Below are 20,396 nucleotides of genomic sequence, written 5' to 3'. Positions count from 1 at the left end.
CATATTACAAATCCATCAAAGGATGAGTCAATCCACTGAAAATTACTATCTAGTTGTTTCTGAAAAGACCCTTACAGACACACCCAGAGATAAATTACACTAATCTCCCAGGCACGTCTCAGTCCACTCAAGCTAGCTACGAAGAAGATCAACCATCAGTATATGTTTGTTAGGCTTTGGTGACAGTGCATGTCAGAGAGGCCTCCTGGCTTCCTTTATGCACACACAGTTGCTCACATGCACCAGAGTGTGTTCAGAAGCATTAGGGCCTCTGCCTCTGGTGTCACTGCATGACAAGAACTCCAGCCTCCATGTAACAGAACAGGGGAGCAGGGCCGCTAGGAAGGGAGCACCAGAAGAGGTTGCAGGTCTGCTAGTGTCCAACTTAGCCCCCTAGTCTTACCAGCGAGCCTCGGGGCTCTCCTGGCATCAAGACTCATGGAAACCTACAGACCCCACGTCAGTTCTCCCATAGTCACCAGAAAGGACAATGTAGGACCCTGTGTGCAGTTCAGGGTACTTGTGTCATGTTTACATGTCATCGTATCCCATTGGGCACTAGGCTTGCTCTTTGATGTCCCTAGAGCCCTTTGAGCTTGTGAATCCCATCTGAACCCCCCAACTTCTCTTTTTTTTCTGGTCTTAAGTTTATATAAATGAAAATAAACATTGGTTAGGCAACAACCATAACTTGTTCTTTGTCAGTGTGTGTCAATACAATCTGTTCATGTGTGTGCATGTATGTGCATGCATGCATGCATGCAGATATGGGGAGAGCATGCACCAAGGAAAATGCCACAGCTTAGCAGGACTAGCAGCTGCAGCTCTGAGGAGGCAGAGGATGGCCTCAGGGGGCATTGTGCCAGGATGGAGTATGACAGCTTTGGCTCTGGGCTCTGTCACATGCCAGATTTTCCTAGGGGCCAGCTGGGGCCTTGCGACTGTATCCATCTGGAGGCCTGAGCTGCTCTCACAGACAACAGTGCCTACATGCAATTATAACCCACCACCAGATAGCACTGCATTGAGGCAAGAAGCACAAAGGTGCCCCCCTTCATGTCTGTGCAGAAGAAATTGGTTAGAGTAGCAGGCCTTCTGCCCGAGGCTTGTTTGAGTTGTGAGAACTACGTGATCCAGAATTGGATGCTCAAACGCTTTTTTTATTGGAAACAAATTGTTCTTGACTTTGCTAAGAAAACCCAGTTCAAAGTGCATCTCTAGGCATAAGCTCATCTCTCTGTTCTGTCCCTCTGCCCTCCTGCCCTTTTACAGTTCCCTTTCCAACATGCTTTACAAACCGAAGCCCTTTCTCTTTTGACTCCAATGGCATTACAGGTCCGAGGGTAGCCTTCCCATCCCTCTGCTGTTTGAAAGACATGAGGCCCCAGATCAGCTTTCTCCCATGCTAATGCCATCTAGGTCCATCATTCTTTCATGCACAGGTCCACAGATCACACCTCAGGGACCTGGGTGAGGGTTCTCAACATTCTCAGAGAGGTAACTCTTAGGCTGGGCCCCAGCCAGCATCTCACAGGCTTCTGTCCACCTTGTATTTTAAACCATGCTGGTGAGCACCAGGAGCCTCCTGTCTGGCCTGAATGATAGGATTAAAGGTGTGTGCCACCATGCCCAGGGATTTTTTTTTTTTAAACCAGAGTTGTAGGGCTCAAACTCAGGTCTTCATATTTACAAGGCAAGCACATTACCTAGTAATCTGTCATCCCAGGCCGCTCACAGACTTCCCTTTGTGCTAGCTTTTGCAGAGCTGCAGACAGATATTCATGAGCTTACCAGTGACCTGGATGGAGCTGGGATACCCTTCCTGGACTACAGGACCTACACCATGCGGGTGCTCTTCCCAGGGATTGAAGACCATCCTGTGCTACGGGACCTTGAGGTAAGAATCAGTACCCATCCCTATGCTGATGTTATAGCAGGAAGCCCAGCATCCTGATTCAGAAGTGAGAAAGCTGAGGCCAGGGAGACAGCACATCTTGCCTGTGGTCCCAGCTTGTAAACACCAGCCAGTTCCCTGGTAGAGATGGGGCCAAAACAGGGAGCCTCAGAGCACAGGTTTTAGTAGGGCTTTGGGGTCTTACAGGATTGAATGGGTAGAGAGAACCCTCTTCCAAGAAAAACTATACATGTATATCTTAGATACTTTTCTATTGAGTGATAAGACACCATGACCAAGATGACTAATAGAAGAAAGCGTTTATTGGGACTTACCATTTCAGAAGGTGAGTCCATGACCATCATGGTGTCATGGCAGCAAGCAGGCAGGCAAGGTGCTAAAGCATTAGCTGAGAGCTTACATCTTAAGGCAACAACCATGAAACAGAGAGATCTAACTGGGATCTGGCACAGGCTTTTGAAACCACTAAGCCCACCCACACTGTCATACCTCTTAATTCTTTCTGAACAGTGCCACCAACTGGGGACCACACATTTAAATATATGAGCCTATGTGAGCCATTCTCATTCAAACCAATCCAGTGTATACACAACCAAAAATTATGCCAGATAAACATGGGCAGTTTACAGACTTAGGTTTTTAGTAAACCACAGTATAAAGGATTTTGCTAATTAATTGGTGTTCAATAAATGTATAAGGGATTTTACCACGTGATGCTTCCTTGGGAAAGACAAGTGATATACAAGGTGGAAGTGGAGGTGATAAATACTTCACTGTTGTACTGCTATCAGGGACCCCCAACCTCCCATTTACTGTCTAGCACACCAGCTCACTTATGCATATATTCATATTACACTCTCTTCCAAAAGGACTTTAGAATGGCTTACCAAGATAAACACCAGAGAAAAGTGAAAAATGATGAATGAGGAAAATGGAGGAAAATAAGAATCCTGAGGGATGATCATTAGAAGTTGTGAGACATTAAAATTCCTACTCACATTTAAGTACTTTTTATGCATTCAGCCATCTACCTTCCCAGGATGAGGTGAACCCATTTTACAGGTGAGCAAAGAAAGAGGGCAGAGAAACCCAGTGAGTGGCTAGTACACACAGCTGCTGGGGACAGAGTCAGAAGTAGAATAATCAAGGCTGCTAGACTTCATGTTTTCTTCTGGCTGCAAGCCTATAACCAGAACTCTCTCTGGGTGCCCTTCAGCTCTGCTTGCCTATCTGGAAGAAGCAGAATACACAAATGAAGCAACAATGGAAAATACGATGCAACTCAGGATTGTCCACACATTGAAAAGAGACCCTTTGCTCAGTGTTGTAGATGCTGATGTTGGAAGGAGTGTCCACTTGGGGTCTCGTTGGTTGCAGCAGGCTGTGTACCATGGCAGCACTTACCGCTCATCCACAGCAATGCTTATAATACCTGTATTTCTCCATACTTGCTTATTGATGATGCAGACATGTATGCATGCATGTGTATGTGTGTATGTGTGTGTATGTGTGTATACATACACATGCATGTGTGTTTATGTGTGTAATTTTGTAATGAGAAAATGCATATTATGAATATTTCTGTCTTAGAGATGCTCTCATTTTCACTCTGACTGATAGACACTACTAAGCACTTTCAGAGACTATAGGCAATGGCTCCACATTTTCCCTGGCCATGAACCTCTAGTCTCTCTCAATATGTGTGTAACTGTTTGTGTGTGTGTGTGTGTGTGTGTGTGTGTGTTTATACATGTGTCATATATTTATGTACAAAGATACTAGTATCTCAGGACACTCATTCTGTCCATCGATCGCCTTGTTTGGACTCATCATCGTTGCCCCTCCCCCTTCCTACTCTTTCCCTTGTCTTTCATCTTTCCTCAGCCTCACTTTAATTTGCCCCCAGACACCAGACTTCTCAGGACATAAAAGAGCTTGAGAGTTCCTAGTTCAGAGAAGTTGGGGTGGCTGGCAGACAGGTCACTGTCCATGTGCCCGAGTGTGTTGTCGATGTATAGACTATGTGCCTCACTGTTATGATCTGACTTCCCACAAGGTAGGGACCCTGGTATAGAGTATCAGTGCAGGAAACATCTGAGTGAAAGAATGTCTGTCTGTCTGTACTAGAGAAGACAGCAGTCCTAGCAAGAAGAGTGATATCCTGTCTGTGGGCATCAGAGGGCATAACCTAAGAATTCAACCAGGATGTGTATAGAGAGTTATTTTCCTCATTTTGCTAGTTTAAAATCCCAAGTCTACATGAGGATGCAACTTTTAAATGGGATTTTCTAATCCCATGTCAAAATTGGGCCCAGAAATCAAACTATACCATGCGCCTACCTTAGCCTAGGGTTGTGGACCTTATGTGGTCTATTAGACTATTATTTGTTGGTTTGGAAAGTTCCTCCTTTTTTTATAATTCAAAAACTTTATTGACCTATAACCTGATTAGATATGCAAGATGAGAATCAATATTGTACAGAAAGTTGTACAGAATTTTTTACATAGAAAACTTTACATCTGTACCGTATACATTTTATCCATCTGAAAAAATTTTCTACATCCACTGTTAATATGGAATGCTTGACAAGCTTCTCATTTTAACCATCAGAGCACAATTCACAGTATGAATACATTTCCAGTAAATCTAACCTCCCCAAACCATGCCAGATTTGTTATTTTAATATATTCAACATTAAATTCTGTACATAGAAGAAAATCTACATCAATGGGTGTGGAGATACCCCATCTGTGAAAGCAGGGTTTCCCTAACCTTTCATCTTCATGGGACATATGATCACAGCAGAAGGTGTGAAGGGAGCATGTCCTCTTGCTTTGGTAGGTCACTAGGCCACATAGGGCAAGTGGGGGCATTTGAAGAAGAGACTTTCCTGGCCCCAGTCATATAGCAGTACTTTAAAAACACAAAGAGCTGCCAGCCACATACTACTGGTTTTGACCCATCACTGGCTCCCAAATTCTAACCTATTGGGTTACAATTAAAATTTACAATCCAGTTTTATAGGCACAGAATTCAACTAAAGTGGAGAACCATCTGGGTAATAAAGAATATTTGGTTTCAGAGTTACTGGCCAGGGATGGGGAGGGGGTGGCAAAGTATGAAATGGTGGTCAGGATACCCTTTTCCAAGATACTTCGCTTCCATCTCCACTCTCTATCAAACGGAAAGAAAATGTCCGCCACCAGCACCAGGACAGAGACCGATGTGTGTTAGATATCTAGAAACTCCTGGCACACAGAGACCAGAACGCAGCAGCCCAGGATGTGCCGAGGCAGGGAGTAAAACAGCTGCTGATCCTGTGCACATGCTGCATGCCAAGTACTTCATGTGCATCATCTTATTTAGTGTTCATAAAACATTATGACATAGACCCTCATAGTCTCATTTTATAGATGAGGCAGTAGACTCTGGAGGGGTTGGAGCTCTCTTCCACACACAGTTCCTGTGTTCTCTGATTCCAGAGCCTAGGCTGCTGACCATGGTACCTTTCCTGCAGGAAGTTGGCCCAAACTGTCCTGCCCTGGGCCCCAGGTGCTTGCTGGCCACAGGCATGTGAATTTTTTAAGGTGCAAGAGAAACCCACACAGTAGGTTCAGAGTGAGTCTTCATGGAGTAGGGTGCCATGGAGCTGTCACAGTGTCCTCTCTATATGCTGCACTGCCAAACCTGCTCGTGGCCATCACTCCCTTTGACAGACAGCCTGAGCAGCTGGGAGGGTGTGTCTGGGAAGGCTACAGGGAGAAGCCTGTGTTAGCTTTCAGACAGCTCCTGAGTCCAGCAAAAGGGCAGACATGGTGGTAAGCAGGGAGTTTGGGTTTGAAAATCTAGCACTACCCTTTAGAAGTAGGGTGGCCTGGGGACAAGTGTGGTAATTTCTCTGAGAAACTGTCCTATGTAATATCATTAAGAACGCACATAATGTGCATTGCACACAGTGCCTGGTAAATAGTATTATCTGTTATAGTTGGTTTAAGTAGCAGAGGAGTCATTCTGAGGGACGGTGAAAAGGGAAGAAGTAAAGCATGTTCATGTGTGTGAGGGGGCAGTCACAGGTTTGGGGAAAAGTCAGGAGGAAGCAGACAGGTGGTAGATGAATATCTGACCTATGGCAGAGTGAGGCTACCATGTCTCCATTGCCAGTACTGCATCAGTCCGCCATGGATTGGGGAACCAAAGGAACCAGGCATAAGGTAAGCCAAGGCTGGACCCTCTTGTGACAACGAGGGACTCAGGGGTGGGGCTATGATGAGGGACAGATGAGCTGCCAGGGTGTCCTGGCTGGTACCCACTGTACCCTCTTGGCTCTGTCATTCTCCGGCCTTCCAAGCACTAGCACTGCAGCCAGAGGAAAGACAGAGGACTTGCTTTGGAAGCAGACCAGCTTCCTCTGAGACTCCAGAACCCCTAGAATGCCCTGCTACCAGGAGAGCTTGCTTAAGACCTCTTCGATGCAGAGTAGACGGAGGCCCAGTGTGCCCTCTGCAGAGGAGGTGGGGTCTTGGAACTGGCCTCTAGCTGACACCATCATGCTGCCTGTGCCTGAATCCAGAACACAAAGGCTTCTGAGTCATGGGGACAATGACTGTTTCTGCCATCTTCTGTGACCTGGAGCCAACAGGCCATCTCTGTCTGCCTCCGCCAGCCCTTGCTAGTTGAAACTTGGGAGCACAGCAGGGTAAAATCCCTGCCCTTTGTGACTCAGCTGTGTGTGGTACTCAGTGCAACAGGGTTCTCATGAGCTGTCTGAACCCAAGCAATGGCTCCTGGGCAGGGTAGGACATAGTACTGATTGCCTGGGTCATGGCCTAGCTTGGAGGCTTCTGTCTTGGAAACCTGAGGAAGATGTCCTCATGCTGTCCAGTGGTCCTAACAGAACCCGCACCCTAGAGCGTTGTGTGGATTAAATTGGCCAATATATCCAAACAAGTCCAAACAGGATTTGGTATAGAATGAGCTGTTGAAAGAACTAATATGCTTTTCTGGTGAAGACATTGACAACTAGTGAGTGACAGTGACAGAATTTAACTTAAGCTTGACCAACTCTGAAGCTGTGTTCTGTACTTTGCCATACAGGACAGTCCTTCTCAAAGACCTGAGGGGTTAGGACATAGGCCTTAAGTTGCTCGCTTGGCATCTCTGCCTCACCTCCTGCCTCGCCATACCCTAGGACCTCCATGCACTCAAGGAGACAAGAGCTGCTCAGTGTTCCAAGAAGGATCCCTATGAGGACAAAGCCTGTGGCTACATTCCTAGGAGTTCATTGGTTTTCTCAGAAGCAAACATGCAGAGCAACACACATACATCACTGCACAGCACAGTGATTGACAGGTTCCCAAGAGAGCCCTCCTGTCCCACCCATCAAGCCACTGTTCAGGTCAAGAGGCAGAGCAGTACCAGGTCTCTAGGCATCTGGGTGCCCCTCCCTACTGCCCAAGAAAACCACTTTCTGATTACCATTGAGTTATTGCTCCTGTGTTTAAATGATGCTGTGTGAAGAGTGAGCCCACTCAAGTGTCTGTCCTTTTCATTCAGTGTGTTCACAGCATTTGTCACTTTGCCATGGCTAGTAGTAGGTCATTCCTTCTCAGGGCTATGGAGCATCCATCCATTCCATTGCTGCTGGGCATCTGGGAGACATCAGCCTGAGGTTCCTCTAAACAGGGGTTCTGTGCCTCTTTCTGGACATCCCAGGGACTGTCTTCCATGCTCAGCTAAGTGTGGCCAACAAGTATCTCTCAAGATGATTGTACCCTCCTGGGGATTTCCCAAACACCCTACCCTTCAGGGAAAAAGGAAGAGTCACCTCCTTTCTCTTCCCCTGGGTAGAGAATACCAGGGTGCTTTGTAGAGGCCTGTCTCTTCCTTTTCTACAGTAGGTCAGTTGAGGTCCCTAAGAGATAAGTGAACTTGTACAGGCTTACAGAATGTGGTAGTTTGAATGTAATTGGCCCCCCATAAGCTCATAGAGAGTAGCATTATTAGGAGATATTATTTTGCTGGAATAAGTGTGGCCTTGTTGGAGGAAGTGTGTCACTGTGCAGATGGCCTTTGAGGTCTCCTTTGCTCAAGCTTTGCTCAGTGTGACACTCAGACCACTTCCTATTGCCTGTGGGATCAAGATGTAGCTCCATCTCCAATCTCAGCTCCTTCTCCAGCACCATGCCTGCCTGTATGCCACCATGTCCTGCCATGATGATCATGGCCTAAACCTCTGAAACTGTATGCCACCTACTTAAGTGTTTTCCTTTGTGAGAATTGCTGTGGTCATGGTGTCTCTTCACAGCAACTGAAACCTTAACTGACACACAGACTGTGGTGGTAGCAGAGTCCAGGGGGAATCCAGTCATCTTGATTGTTTGACCACAGGACCTTTGGGGATGGAGAAGGAAGGGGTGGGTGTAGCTGGAGTTTTCTCCAGCTCACCTGGCTCCTGCAGCCACTCAAATACAAGTAAACACACAGAGACTTATATTACTTATAAACTGTATGGCCATGGCAGACTTCTTGCTATCTAGTTCTTATATCTTAAATTAACTCATTTCTATTAATCTATAAGTTGCCATGTGGCTTATGGCTTACTGGTACTTTACATCTTACTTCTCATGGTGGCAGCGGTGGCTGGCAGCATCTCCTGACTCAGCCTTTCACTTCCCAGAATTCTCCTCTCTGCTTATCTTGCCTATACTATACTTCCTGCCTGGCTACTGGCCAATCAGTGTTTTATTTATCAATCAATCAATCAATCAATCAATCAATCAATCAATCAGAGCAACACATTCACAGCATACAGAAAGACATCCCCAGCAGGTGGATGTTAGGTTAGCTGGGAGCCCAGGCCTGGTAATCCCTCAGGCAGGACACAAACCACAGCAGTTCTGGTCTTTTAGAGCTCCAGAGAGTTAGGAGGTAGTCTAGGGCATAGGCCCTTCATTGGCTCTGTATCACCATCAGGGAAGAGCTGAGGTTCTAGAGTCTAGCACAGGTGGGTTCAAATCTCATTGCTACTTCTTGGGAACTGTGGCTAATTCTCCTGGTATTAGTGGCTATGTCTCAAAACTGTAGCTACTTCTCTACTTTGTGGGCTGTGATGGGGGTTGAAAAGATACTAGGCCCCATGCCTGACACCTGAGAAGGACATGGTAGTGTTAGCCAGATCAACTGTGCCTAGAATAGAGGGAGTTGGAGCCTATTCTGTGAAGCAGTAAGTGGGGCACCCAGAAGCTCATGCTAGGACCCCAAATCTCCCCACAGGTCCCAGGCTACCGGCAGGAGCGTGTGGAGAAAGGCCTGAAGCTCTTCGCACAGCTCATCAACAACAAGGTGTTCCTGTTATCTTTCATCCGCACTCTTGAGTCTCAGCGCAGCTTTTCCATGCGTGACCGAGGTAACGTGGCCTCTCTCATCATGACGGTACTTCAGAGCAAGCTAGAGTACGCCACTGATGTGCTGAAGCAGCTACTGGCTGACCTCATTGATAAGAACCTGGAGAGCAAGAACCACCCCAAGTTACTGCTCAGGAGGTAAGAGAGGCCCACAGTGGCCAGCAGGGGTCAGAGTACCCTTACCCCAGCCCAACCCTTGTGTATGGCTCCTGGAGTCCTTCATGCACACCAGGCAGGCTGCAGAGGGATCAGCTATGCCTCCCAAAAATGAAACACTGACCTGCGGGAGGCCAGGCCCACCCATTACCTGCATGCCTACAGCCCAGCTCACCATATATCTGCTTTCCATTATACCCCTGCCCTTCTGCTCCCTGAATTATGTCATGTTCTCCTATAGTTCTGTGTCAGAGGTCAGTTAGGCCATGACCTGGCCTCATTTCGGCCAGGACTAGAAGTAGAAAAAGACTTCAGGCTGTCCATGGGCCAGCAACAAGAGCAGCATACAAGACTACAGAAATAAAGCCACTCAGGGCCCTCCCAGACCTGATGAGAATCTACAGTTTAACAGGGAACCAAGTAACTTGAATGCGTGTTACAGTTTGAGAAACAGGAAGTGAAAGTCTTTGGGGACAACTGACTCAGTGCAGCCCGGCCATAGGCTCCAGTTTCCCTGATGGACAGCAGGTCCTGACCCTGCTGGACAAAGTTAGATGCTGTTAGGTCTCTCATCACTGTGACCAAACACCTGATCAAGCAAATTCGAACCGGAATGGTTTATTGGGGGTCATGGTTTGGGGAGATTCAGTGCATCATGGTGAGGATCAAGGTAATGGTGGCTGTGTGGCCAGTGGCCTTCTGCCAGCAAGGTCCCACCTCTTATAGGTTCCATGACCCCTCCAAAAACAAACAAACAAACAAACAAACAAACAAAAAAAAACAGTGTCACCACCAGCTGGGGACCCAGTGTTCAAACACATGAACCTGTGGAAAACATCTCATTTGAACCATAACACACTCTTCAAGCTGCCACATGTTTCTAAAACCCACCAGGCTAGACAAGTGTCAGCCATTCCTACCCTGTGATTTTGGCTTGGTTAGAAAACACAGGACTCCCATTCTGTATGGGCATCCATCTGAAGGGTGCCCATTTCTCTTCTCAGCTGTTATTCCAATGCCCAGCCACGGTGCAGCTGCAGTTAGAAAACACCATGGAAACCACTACATCCAGCTCTCTGCCCAGACTGCTCCATCCTGTCTTCCCGACCCTTTGCCCTGCGGTCTCTGGGTCAGACTCCAGGCCTCAGTGGTGCTTACCCTGTCTGGCAGATAGATAGACTTAGCTTTCTAAATAGCTCGCTTTAGGCTTCTTGGGGGGGGGGGGGGCGGGGAGGGGTACACATTTGCCTGCACAGCTGCAAAAGGGTACAGTGCCAAGGAGAATCCCACAGCTCTGCTAACGACAAGGTAGATAATTTTGATTTTTGTTTTACTTTCGCCTTGTAGCCACCCACTGGCATAATTCTAGGGTTGCCGCTGCCTGCCAGCACTCCCACTGACAATTTCCTGGCATGGTCTCATGGTCTTACTCTGGGTCTCTGTCTCCTCTCCTTGTTTTCTACTTGTGCTCCCCGGATGCTCCTGCACTTTCCTCCCCCACGTCCCTCTGTTCTTTCTGGCTCCCCAGCCCCTACCCTGCGCCCCCCAGCCCCTACCCTGCGCCCCCCAGCCCCTACCCTGCCCCCCAGCCCCTACCCTGCCCACCCCCAGCCCCTACCCATCACCCCCCAGCCCCTACCCCGCGCCCCCCAGCCCCTACCCCCGCCCCCAGCCTTCGATAGTCTTCCTTCTTTCTGTTCCCTGGCTTCACTGCATACCAGCAGCTGTCTAAACACCTGGAGGTTTTAGTTATCAGTATTTTCTAGCAACTGTGTATTTTCAATTCACCAAACCTGTCTAGACGGGCTAGCTTGTCTCTGGGGCTGGCAGACTACTCTCAGTGTGAGTTCCAATCCCGAGTGTGTGCAGCTCAAGCCAGTGACGCTGCCACGGCAGCTTCTTCCTTTCTTCTTTTCTCTTTTGGTTTTCCGAGGCAGGGTTTCTCTGATGAGTCCTGCCTGACCTGGAAGTCACATTGTAGACCAGGCTGGCCTGGAACTTAGAGATCCGCTTGCCTCTGCCTCCCAAGTGCAGGGATTAAAGGCGTGCGCTACTGCCGCCCAGTGGCATTTTCTTTTACAAAAGGAAGGAGTAAGTAGGCTTGATTCATGACATAAAAGATGGGGGTTATACTCAAGAAAAGTATTCCCTGCCATGGCAGAAGCTTTCCATAGATGTACGCAGCAGCCTTTGAGATATGACAATGCTAACATATCTGTGATGAGCTATAGATCCCCCTCTGTGTGGCTGCCAAGGCTGTGAGTTAAGATAAAGCAACAGGTTCCATATTGAATACCTTGTCTCTCTACCATGATCGTCTTCCTATGCCACCTTCTTTCCCATGCCCTGCCCAGTTAGTATCCCCCTGCCTTTTGTTTTGATTTTCTTTCTTTATCAATAGGAATCCATCAGTCCCTCCCCAAGTTCCTTTAAGGTTGTCCTATCCAACAGGAAATCTTCAGCCACACATAATGACTTACACCTAATTGCAGTCGATAAAGTGTACAGACTCCAGCTCCTCAGACACACTGGCCACATTTCAAGTGTTCAGTAGCCGCATGTAACCAGCAGCAACTGGATAGCACAGGTGAAGATCATGGCCATCGCTGTGAAGTGGTATGGGATAGCACCTCTGTAGACAAGGAAAAACCGGCACACAGCATATGCATGCCCAGAAGCCAAGCTCTAGATTTTCAGAAATAGCTCTGTTCTCAGCCCCGGAGGACTGGCAGGCCATAAGACTCTCCTGTACATTATTAGGTCACCAGACACTGTAATCGGCAAGATGGTGGCAGGTTCTTCCTCACTCTACCCAGACACAGCCTTTGACCAACTCCTTTTTGTCTTCTTTCCCTGATTCCTTCGGTGACTGATGCCAGGACTGAGTCAGTGGCTGAGAAGATGCTGACCAATTGGTTTACCTTCCTCCTCTACAAGTTCCTCAAGGTAGGATGGGACGAGGACACATTTCCAGGCCTATTATGGTTCTTCCTCTCCTAGTGGATATAGACCACTGTTCCTATGTCCATTCTTATGGACCCTGATGCACCCACCCCACAAGAAATGTAGCTCTTTATTATCAGGAAACTGAATTGAAGAGAGACCCCCGGCTAGTTCCTCCCATGAGGGGCCAATGGACCACTGAGAGGGTTCCATGTGGTCCTAAAGCTAAATTCCCATTCTTAGCTAAAGAAAAGTCACCTGTGAGTCCCCAGTTTTCTCTCCCCTCCCAAGCTCCTGTTTTCCTCCCAATAGCAGACTTATGGTACTGATTAAGGGTTCCAGGGCAGGCACACAAGGCATGCTGCTGTAGATAAACTGAGGATGTGCTGGGAAGGCAGAAGAGCCGAGCTGCTAGGCTTCCAGTTATGAACTTCAGAGGACCAACCTGATTGGTTCACAAAGAAAACAGGATGGGGTGAGGTGGGAGAAGGAGCAGAGAGGATAGGAGAAAGGGAGGACGGAAGGAAGGAAGGAAGGAAGGAAGGAAGGAAGGAAGGGAGGGAGGAAGGAAGGAAGGGAGGAAGGAAGGAAGGAAGGGAGGAAGGAAGGAAGGAAGGAAGGGCAGGTTCGGGACAGGTGGCTGGAAGGAACAGAATCACCTGGGTCCACAGAGTGGGGACCCCTGCAAATCTGAAGAGTACAGAAGAGGAAATGGGAAAAGGGAGCTAAGAAGCAAGCGGGACCAGGAAAGCAAGGACGGTGGGGTGGGCCTGCATTCCCTGGATCTCTGAACCCTCATAGGAGGATTCTTCTGTCACGCAGGAGTGTGCCGGGGAGCCCCTGTTCTCCCTGTTCTGTGCCATCAAGCAGCAGATGGAGAAGGGCCCTATAGACGCCATCACAGGAGAGGCCCGCTACTCCCTGAGTGAGGACAAGCTCATCCGGCAGCAGATCGAGTACAAGACCCTGGTGAGCCCTCTCACTGCTCCCCTCAGCTCTGGTAGGTCAGCTTCGGCACTTGGGCAGGCCTGTCCTGAAGAAGGGATGCCGAAAATACTGAACAGATCGCCTTTCCAACTTGGTCTGCTGTAGGGCCCAGGCAGGTGCTCCCCTATGTGCCCGCTTCTGCCCCCTGTGGCCCATGCACCAGGGTACTCAGAGGCTCGGCTGTACCTCAGTCACTCTTCAGAGTGATTCCAGATAAGTGCAGAATTGAGTAGTCAGGGCCCAGTAGGGTTGAGGGTGGAGGTCATGCAGGTAGGGACGGATGCTCGCATAGGCATGTTCAGATCCTATGGCCAGGCCCCTCAGAACAAAGCGATTTCTGCTCTCTGGAAGGCCACTCTGGTTCTCCCATTGCCGTCTTTCAAAGGGCCCCGGGAATCCCAATAGATTGACTTCCTGAGAACCCAAAGACACAGCCTGTGAGTGAGGCTTCTGCTCCCTCTCAGTTCCCGGCTCACAGAAGAAAGTCACAGACTGCAATTAAAATGAAGAAGAGGGAACACACCCTTCCAAAAATAGAGGCTTGAATGGATTTCTTAATGAGAGAGGAATACCTTTAAATGTCTCCTGTCCCACCCTCCTCCATCCCCTTGCAACACGGTGAACTGTGATCACAAGCATGCTCTGTCCCCAAATTGCAGCAGCCTTTATTTCCACGGGCTGAAAGATTGTGCCCGGCTGGTGTCAGGTGACAGACTTACAGAGAATGGGAAGAAATCATTAAGTTGGAAAGATCTGAAGACAGGCTGGAAAGGATGGAAGAGAAATGGGCAGTGATTTTGCTTGGAGATGGCAGGGCTGCAGGGAAGGGTGCTCCTCCATGGGATGGGGACTCTCCATCCAGGGGTGATGCAGGAAGATGGTATTTGCACCAGGACAGACAGAGCAGCAGAGACTCCTGCTGAGCAGCTCAAATATAAAGGTGGGGAGTATGGGGGACATGCAATGACTGGAGGAGCCCCGGGAGCTCTGATTTGCTGATAGTGACCTTGTCCTGATGGAGGTTGAGTTGGCACAGCCATGGGAGTGCTCTAGGATTTACATTGCAACACCAGCGAGCCTGCTGGACTGCTAGACACTCCCCTGGTTACCTGCCAGGGAGTTTACTAGAAGACTACGTGCCTGCCAGGTTACCTGCCTGGGTGCTAGATATCCGGGAACTTGCTGGGGTATAAGATTCATACCGGGTTACCTGCCGAAATGTTAGATGTGTGTCCCCTGGGAGCCCACTAGCTGTCTAGGAGTCCCCCCACTAGGAGCCTATTTGAAGGCTGCATTCCTTCTCAGAACCTGATAGAATGCTAAATGTTCTCTGGGAGTCCACCAGATGGCTAGAGCCTCTCTGGGAACTGGTAGAGAAAGCGCCAGGTGGATGATTCTAAAGCAGTTAAGAGCCAGGGGTAGAAGACATTTTTCTGAGCCTGGGGCCCTTTCCTTTGTGGGCTACTGCTTCCACTCTGGGAGATGGGTGCTTGCCCTGGAGCACGCCGTGAGAGATCACCCTGAAGTCTCTGCTTCACGGCCCTTCTGGGGAAAGAGTTTGGACAAGGCTATATTGCTGCCGAGAGGAGAATGAACTGCCCATTTCTGGCCTGGCAACAGGCCAGCATGGTGGCCAGAGCAGGAGGGAGGGGGTGGCTGGGAGAAGGCCCTCATAGACATTTAGCTCAGAGGCCTGGCCTCCCATATTTTCAGTTCAGGACATTTTGAAGGTGAGAGTATGATTTTTATAGATTTAGGGTTCCCCACCCCCTTCTTCTTAATGGAACAAGCATGTTCCCCATTTGTGCTCATGGCAGTCTAGCTGCTAATGAGAGGCAGGAATCCAGGGCTAGGGTTCTGATTACCACCACATGGAGCAGGAGGAGGGCTGGAGTCTGGTTCTGCAAGCCAGATGGGGCTATTGGGAAATGGTTACTGGGAGGGGCATGGGGTGTGGAAGTTCTGAGAAGGAGAGGGTCACAGAGCGCTCAGGCTCCAGGGACATCTGGCCTCAAGTCCCCCAGTACCCGGGCCTCTCTGCCTGGCTCTTGTAAACCTCTGATCATTCCTATACTCCCATAACCCCCTTCCTGTTCCCCTGAGATCCACCCAGGGAGCCCCAAAGTATCAGCGATACAGAAAGAACCCACTATGAGGATGGCCAGTGGAACGCTTTGAACTTCTTAAAGGAAGCAAACGGCTGGAGAAGCAGTTTTAATTTTCCCACCTCGCTCTGAAATAAGAACTAGAGGCCGTGCATGAGCAGCAGCCTCATCACCTGACCAGGACTGCAGGTTCACAGCCAGGGAGGCCTCTTGGGGGGCCTGAAGCTGTAGTTTTTAAAGGGCACCTTTTTATACTTAAAGAATACATTAAGTTTCTAATAGATCCAGCAGCCCCCAATCAGCCTGAAAGGCTTCCCCAAACCAAAGCTATTAAATCTTTTAAAACAGGAGCCCAGTTTCTCATTAGTACTGAGCATGTGTGTGAGGGTATGTTTGAGTGCATACGTGTGGGGGGCGGGGAGAGGGAGAGAGGGAGGGAGGGAGTTGCGATTGTGTATTAGAGGAATAATAAAAAGAGTGGTACATGAAGTGGGGTTTGGAGTAATGGTCTAGATATGCTAATGGGGTGTCCCCTCGCACACAGGTGTACAAGCGAGGGACTGCACATGTGTGCATACTTCTGTATCTCTTCTGTTATAGACTCTCTCTCTGCCATCACTTTCTTCATAGAACACTGTTCCCTTTAGGAAATCAGAGCATCTGTCCTGATAGGGGTTTGAGGATACAGCTTATACTCCTGCAGTGATGTTGAAGACATGGGGTCATCCTGCCTCTCTGGACAGGATGGAGTTGCTCTGACCCCTCCATAGTCCACTATGGGGAGGAGTCATTCATGAAGGATCCCAGAGTGCTGCTGAGATCTGAGAGTCTCTCGCACCGTCCTCATCCATGTGACCTCTCCCTGTTCCCCTCAGGTTCTGAGCTGTGCCAGTCCAGATAATGCCAACAGCCCAGAGGTCCCAGTGAAGATTCTCAACTGTGACACCATCACCCAGGTCAAGGAGAAGATCCTGGATGCCATCTTCAAGAATGTGCCATGTTCCCACCGGCCCAAGGCTGCAGACATGGACCTGGGTAAGAGGGCTGCTTCCCAGGGCTAACCCTGTGGCTAGTCTTGGTCACTTCGCGCCTGCTTGGGTCAGCAGTAAGTGGAGCTGAGCTTCAGGGAACAGAGAAGAAGCAGTGGGTGGAGGGATGCAGGCTGAGTTTGCCTTTGTAGTCTGCTTGGGATTGGTGGGAGAAAGTCCATGGGCCTCAAACAGAAGAGGGGGCAAAGGTCACTAGGTACTCTGTTGGCAAACCTTCCTGGCAGGAAATGCCTCTGTGGTCCTTTGAGTGGCTGAGGGCTGGGATTGCAGGTGTCATATCTAAATGAGGGATGGAAATGCAAAGCCTGCTCTTCCAAGTCCCTGTGGCCAAGGTCTCAATCCTGCCTTTGTTCCCTCCAGGCTCTCCCTCCCCTCTGTGCTGTGCCTATAATTTTTGCTGAATACTCACAGCTCAAGGGATCCGGGTCAGCCATGAAGGATGGAGAGAGAATAGAGGAAAATGAGATGTGACGGCCTGCTGTGGAACAGGATGACACTGTATCTGAGTGTTCCATGAAGAGATGGCAGAGCCTGTATAAACAAGGGCACTTCACCCAGGGCCATTTGTACTTTGCCTGAGTGCTCTGCAGAGTGTCATACTGGGGATGCCTTCTGTAGGAGGCTCTGAAGAGACCAGGATGGAAAGGGGCAATTCGAGCATTGTTGTGGTGCCTGGGTGCAAGGCCTAATGTCGCTAGGTCCTTGCTATAGGACCTTGTCCAAAGTACTTAAACCATCTGTGCGTTCTTCCTATGAGGTAGAGATCATTACAGCAACTACTTCATAGTAAGAGTTCAGTGGGGTGATGCGCTGAAAGTCTTTATGTGGGGCGTCTCCACCATGGAGGAGGAAAATGCTGTAAGGGATACTGGCTGTGACTGGCTGTGGATCCTGGAGGGTTGTGAGGATAGTGTGAAGTCCTGGCAACATGGTGGGAAGAGCCCCCAGAAGCCCTGAGCACCCATCTGGCCTCTAAGCTGGCTTCCGCTAAGCCGAATAAGACAGATGGGCATCTATGATTTTGCTCAAATCCAGGGTGATTTTTCAGCCTCCTACCCCAACTGCCACCTCCTCCCAGATTCTGATGCCTAAAAACCCTGAGCATCAGAATATTCTGTTATCTCCTTGAATGTCTCATATCCCCCTCTTAACCCTGTCCTCTCTCACTGGGCTTAAGACTAGATGTATGCAGGACCCTGTGCCCCTCTTCTTGGGAGGTGTCTTTAGGTGTCTTGTTCTTGGGGCATGGAGGCATCTATTCACCAGGGGAGTTGGGAGTGTGTATCCATGGATGTATCCCAGGGCACTAGTCCTTCGAAGTGGGTGGACTTGTATGTCAGTATGCATTTAACCCATGTCTGCTGCCATGAGGGGCCCCATAGATTAATGGAGCAAATACCTCTGCTATAAAACCTGTGGGGAACAAAATGGTTCCAGGATGGAGGGCTGTGGTGCCAATCTCTCTGAAACCATTCCAGAGTACTCTCTAATGGCTTGAGTGGGATAACCAGGTAGCATCCATATTTGTATTGTTGTTTTATCTATGAGCCCAGGCTGGGGCTACCCCTCAGATCCTCAGCATCAGTATCTGTGAAGTGAGTCAGGGCCTAGGAAGAGCTGGTAGAGAGCATGGGTGCTGGAATGCAAAGGGACCACTGACCATGTGTCCTGTGCTTGAGAACAGGGTGGCTGCATAAGGAGGTGGATACAGGGTGGCTGCATAAGGAGCCAAGCAGTATCCTACTCCACATGAACAAGTAGGGCTCAGTTGCTACTGGGGGATAGCTCTTTGCTATATTAAAAGCCAGTGGGTGGCTGTGTGAGCTTCAGCCCTGATGGAGTTCAGGAAGGGTGGGACCAACATTTTACATCAAACTCCAAGCAGAGCAAGTGTGTACCTCCTGTGCACGCTGGCTGTCCTAGAGAGATCGTGTTGGGGCTAGTGGCTGCTGCATACAACCAATCTCTTCCTAGAGACCTCCTACCCTGAATGTGGGAGAGGAAGAAACTGCTGGCTAGTTTTGGAGAATTGCTCCCCTCAGAGATCAGAGGATGCAAACCTATCAAGTATGTCTTCAGTGAAGAAGTGTAACGTGCCTCTCATAGTATGTCTCACAGCCACAGTTAGAAGCCATCTTGAATGGAGGCTCCAGCATCCAAAGAAATCATTTCCTTCCATCCTTTATGAGAGAAGGGAGTCTGAGGGATGCTAAATCCTACCAGAGAGTGGCTGTCCCCTTGACCAATAGGCTGCAGAGGCCCTGCAAAGGCCACCTCCCTCCAAATGAAAGGGTCTCCAGTACTACAGTACTCACTGTGGTAGCTCGCCTTACTCTAAGCAAGTGGGTCTTCAGTACTACAGTACTCAGTACATGCTGTAGTAACTCACACCCAGGTACTAGAGCAGGCTCCCCCTCCCACTTCGGTGCTCTTCAGGTTGCCCTAAGAGGAATCACACTACCCTATAGCAAGACAGTTATAGCAGGGATCCATAAGCTAGTGTAAACTCAGGACTCAGTCACACCAGTGTGAACCCAAGATATGTCCCATGAGAGATGGTGTCCTGCTGTGTTTCCCCAAGGGCCTCCCTGCTTAGCCCAGCTGTTGCTTTTTTTTTTTTTTTTTTTTTAAATTAAAGCAGGAGTTTGGAGCAGCCCCCCAAACTCTGATTTTCTTCAGACCAAAACTAGGTTGCAAAGCATGGAAATTGAAGCCTCCTTAGATACCCAAAAGTCATTTCTGTGCCTGGCCATGTGGGGAGAGGGCAGTGAGGTGACTGGTCCATGGAGATAAAAGTGCTTTGAAAGCTTAAATCAAGGTATCAAAAACAATGTCATTGTTACCACAAATCGATCTATGCCAAGGGCTACCCGGCCACCTGGTACACAGACTGACTGAGGCCCTGTCATCCCCGGACAGAGCCAAGATAGTGGAGCACCCTCCATCCCATCTCCTTGGGCCTCTTGCTTCCACAGTGGAGGGTGTGTCGCACAAGCTGCCTCCTCTCCCCAGATGACCAGCCCCTGTCCCAGACTTGACGGAAGGAAGAAGTCCCTCTAACACTTCTATTATCATCCTAAAGAAATCGATCCCCAGCCCACTCCTGCCTGGCATGAGTTGTATTTTTATCTTCCCAGTGGTCCAGCCTATAGCTGCCATCCCCTGCACGTCTACTCCTGGCTGCTTGGATTGGAACTTTCCCAGCATTCCCTTCATCTCTCCATGAGCTTTGTCCAGCCCCAGATGTTAAAGTAATGTGGGCAGTTGTGATTGGCAGGGATCCGTGGGAAACAGAGCCAATAACCACTTGCACAGTGGTATGATGCACACCCATTCAGTGTTCTATTGCTCACTGCCAGTGGTGTGTTCTCCCCTGTCCAGGAGATCTTCATCACGTTAGATAAAGCAGGCTGTGGTCAGATGACTTGGCCCAACAAATTGTAGGGTTTGTAAGTGCTCTAGTGTGTTTAAGCTGGGGTAAGCCAGGATGCATTTTTACGTATATGGTCTGCTCAGGATGGGCTTATCTGGGCGTGACTCAGGGTAAGTTGAAGAGCATCTCTCTCTCTCTCTCTCTCTCTCTCTCTCTCTCTCTCTCTCTCTCTCTCTCTCTCTCTCTCTCTCTCTGCGCATCTTGTACAGAATTGACCATACGATTTTGGAGGCTGGCAAGTCCAAACTGCAGGGTGCACTGGAAGGCTAGAGGCCCAGGGAGCAGCTTAGGGCCACTGCCTACAGAATCCCCTCTGGCTCATGGATGGCCAGCTCTTTGCTCATTGTGGGCCTTCAACTGATTGGATGAAGCCCACCCACATTCTGGAGAGTAATTGCTTTACC

The 20,396-nt window shown here is 49.1% G+C and overlaps 1 protein-coding gene across 1 annotated transcript in view; it reads left to right on the top strand.

Annotated features, from left to right (window-relative positions):
* The window catches only part of Plxna4 (plexin A4), a 450,775-nt gene that overhangs the window by 412,775 nt on the left and 17,604 nt on the right, over positions 1 to 20,396 (top strand). Inside the window, exons 21-25 of the mRNA XM_059257015.1 lie at positions 1,755 to 1,897; positions 9,189 to 9,457; positions 12,355 to 12,421; positions 13,241 to 13,387; positions 16,386 to 16,545. Coding sequence (XP_059112998.1) covers positions 1,755 to 1,897; positions 9,189 to 9,457; positions 12,355 to 12,421; positions 13,241 to 13,387; positions 16,386 to 16,545 — 786 coding nt within the window. The remainder of the gene's footprint in view (positions 1 to 1,754; positions 1,898 to 9,188; positions 9,458 to 12,354; positions 12,422 to 13,240; positions 13,388 to 16,385; positions 16,546 to 20,396) is intronic.

Source organism: Peromyscus eremicus, chromosome 3, assembly GCF_949786415.1.
Source record: "Peromyscus eremicus chromosome 3, PerEre_H2_v1, whole genome shotgun sequence".
NCBI lineage: Eukaryota > Metazoa > Chordata > Mammalia > Rodentia > Cricetidae > Peromyscus > Peromyscus eremicus.
This window is presented reverse-complemented; position numbering and strand designations above follow the sequence as displayed.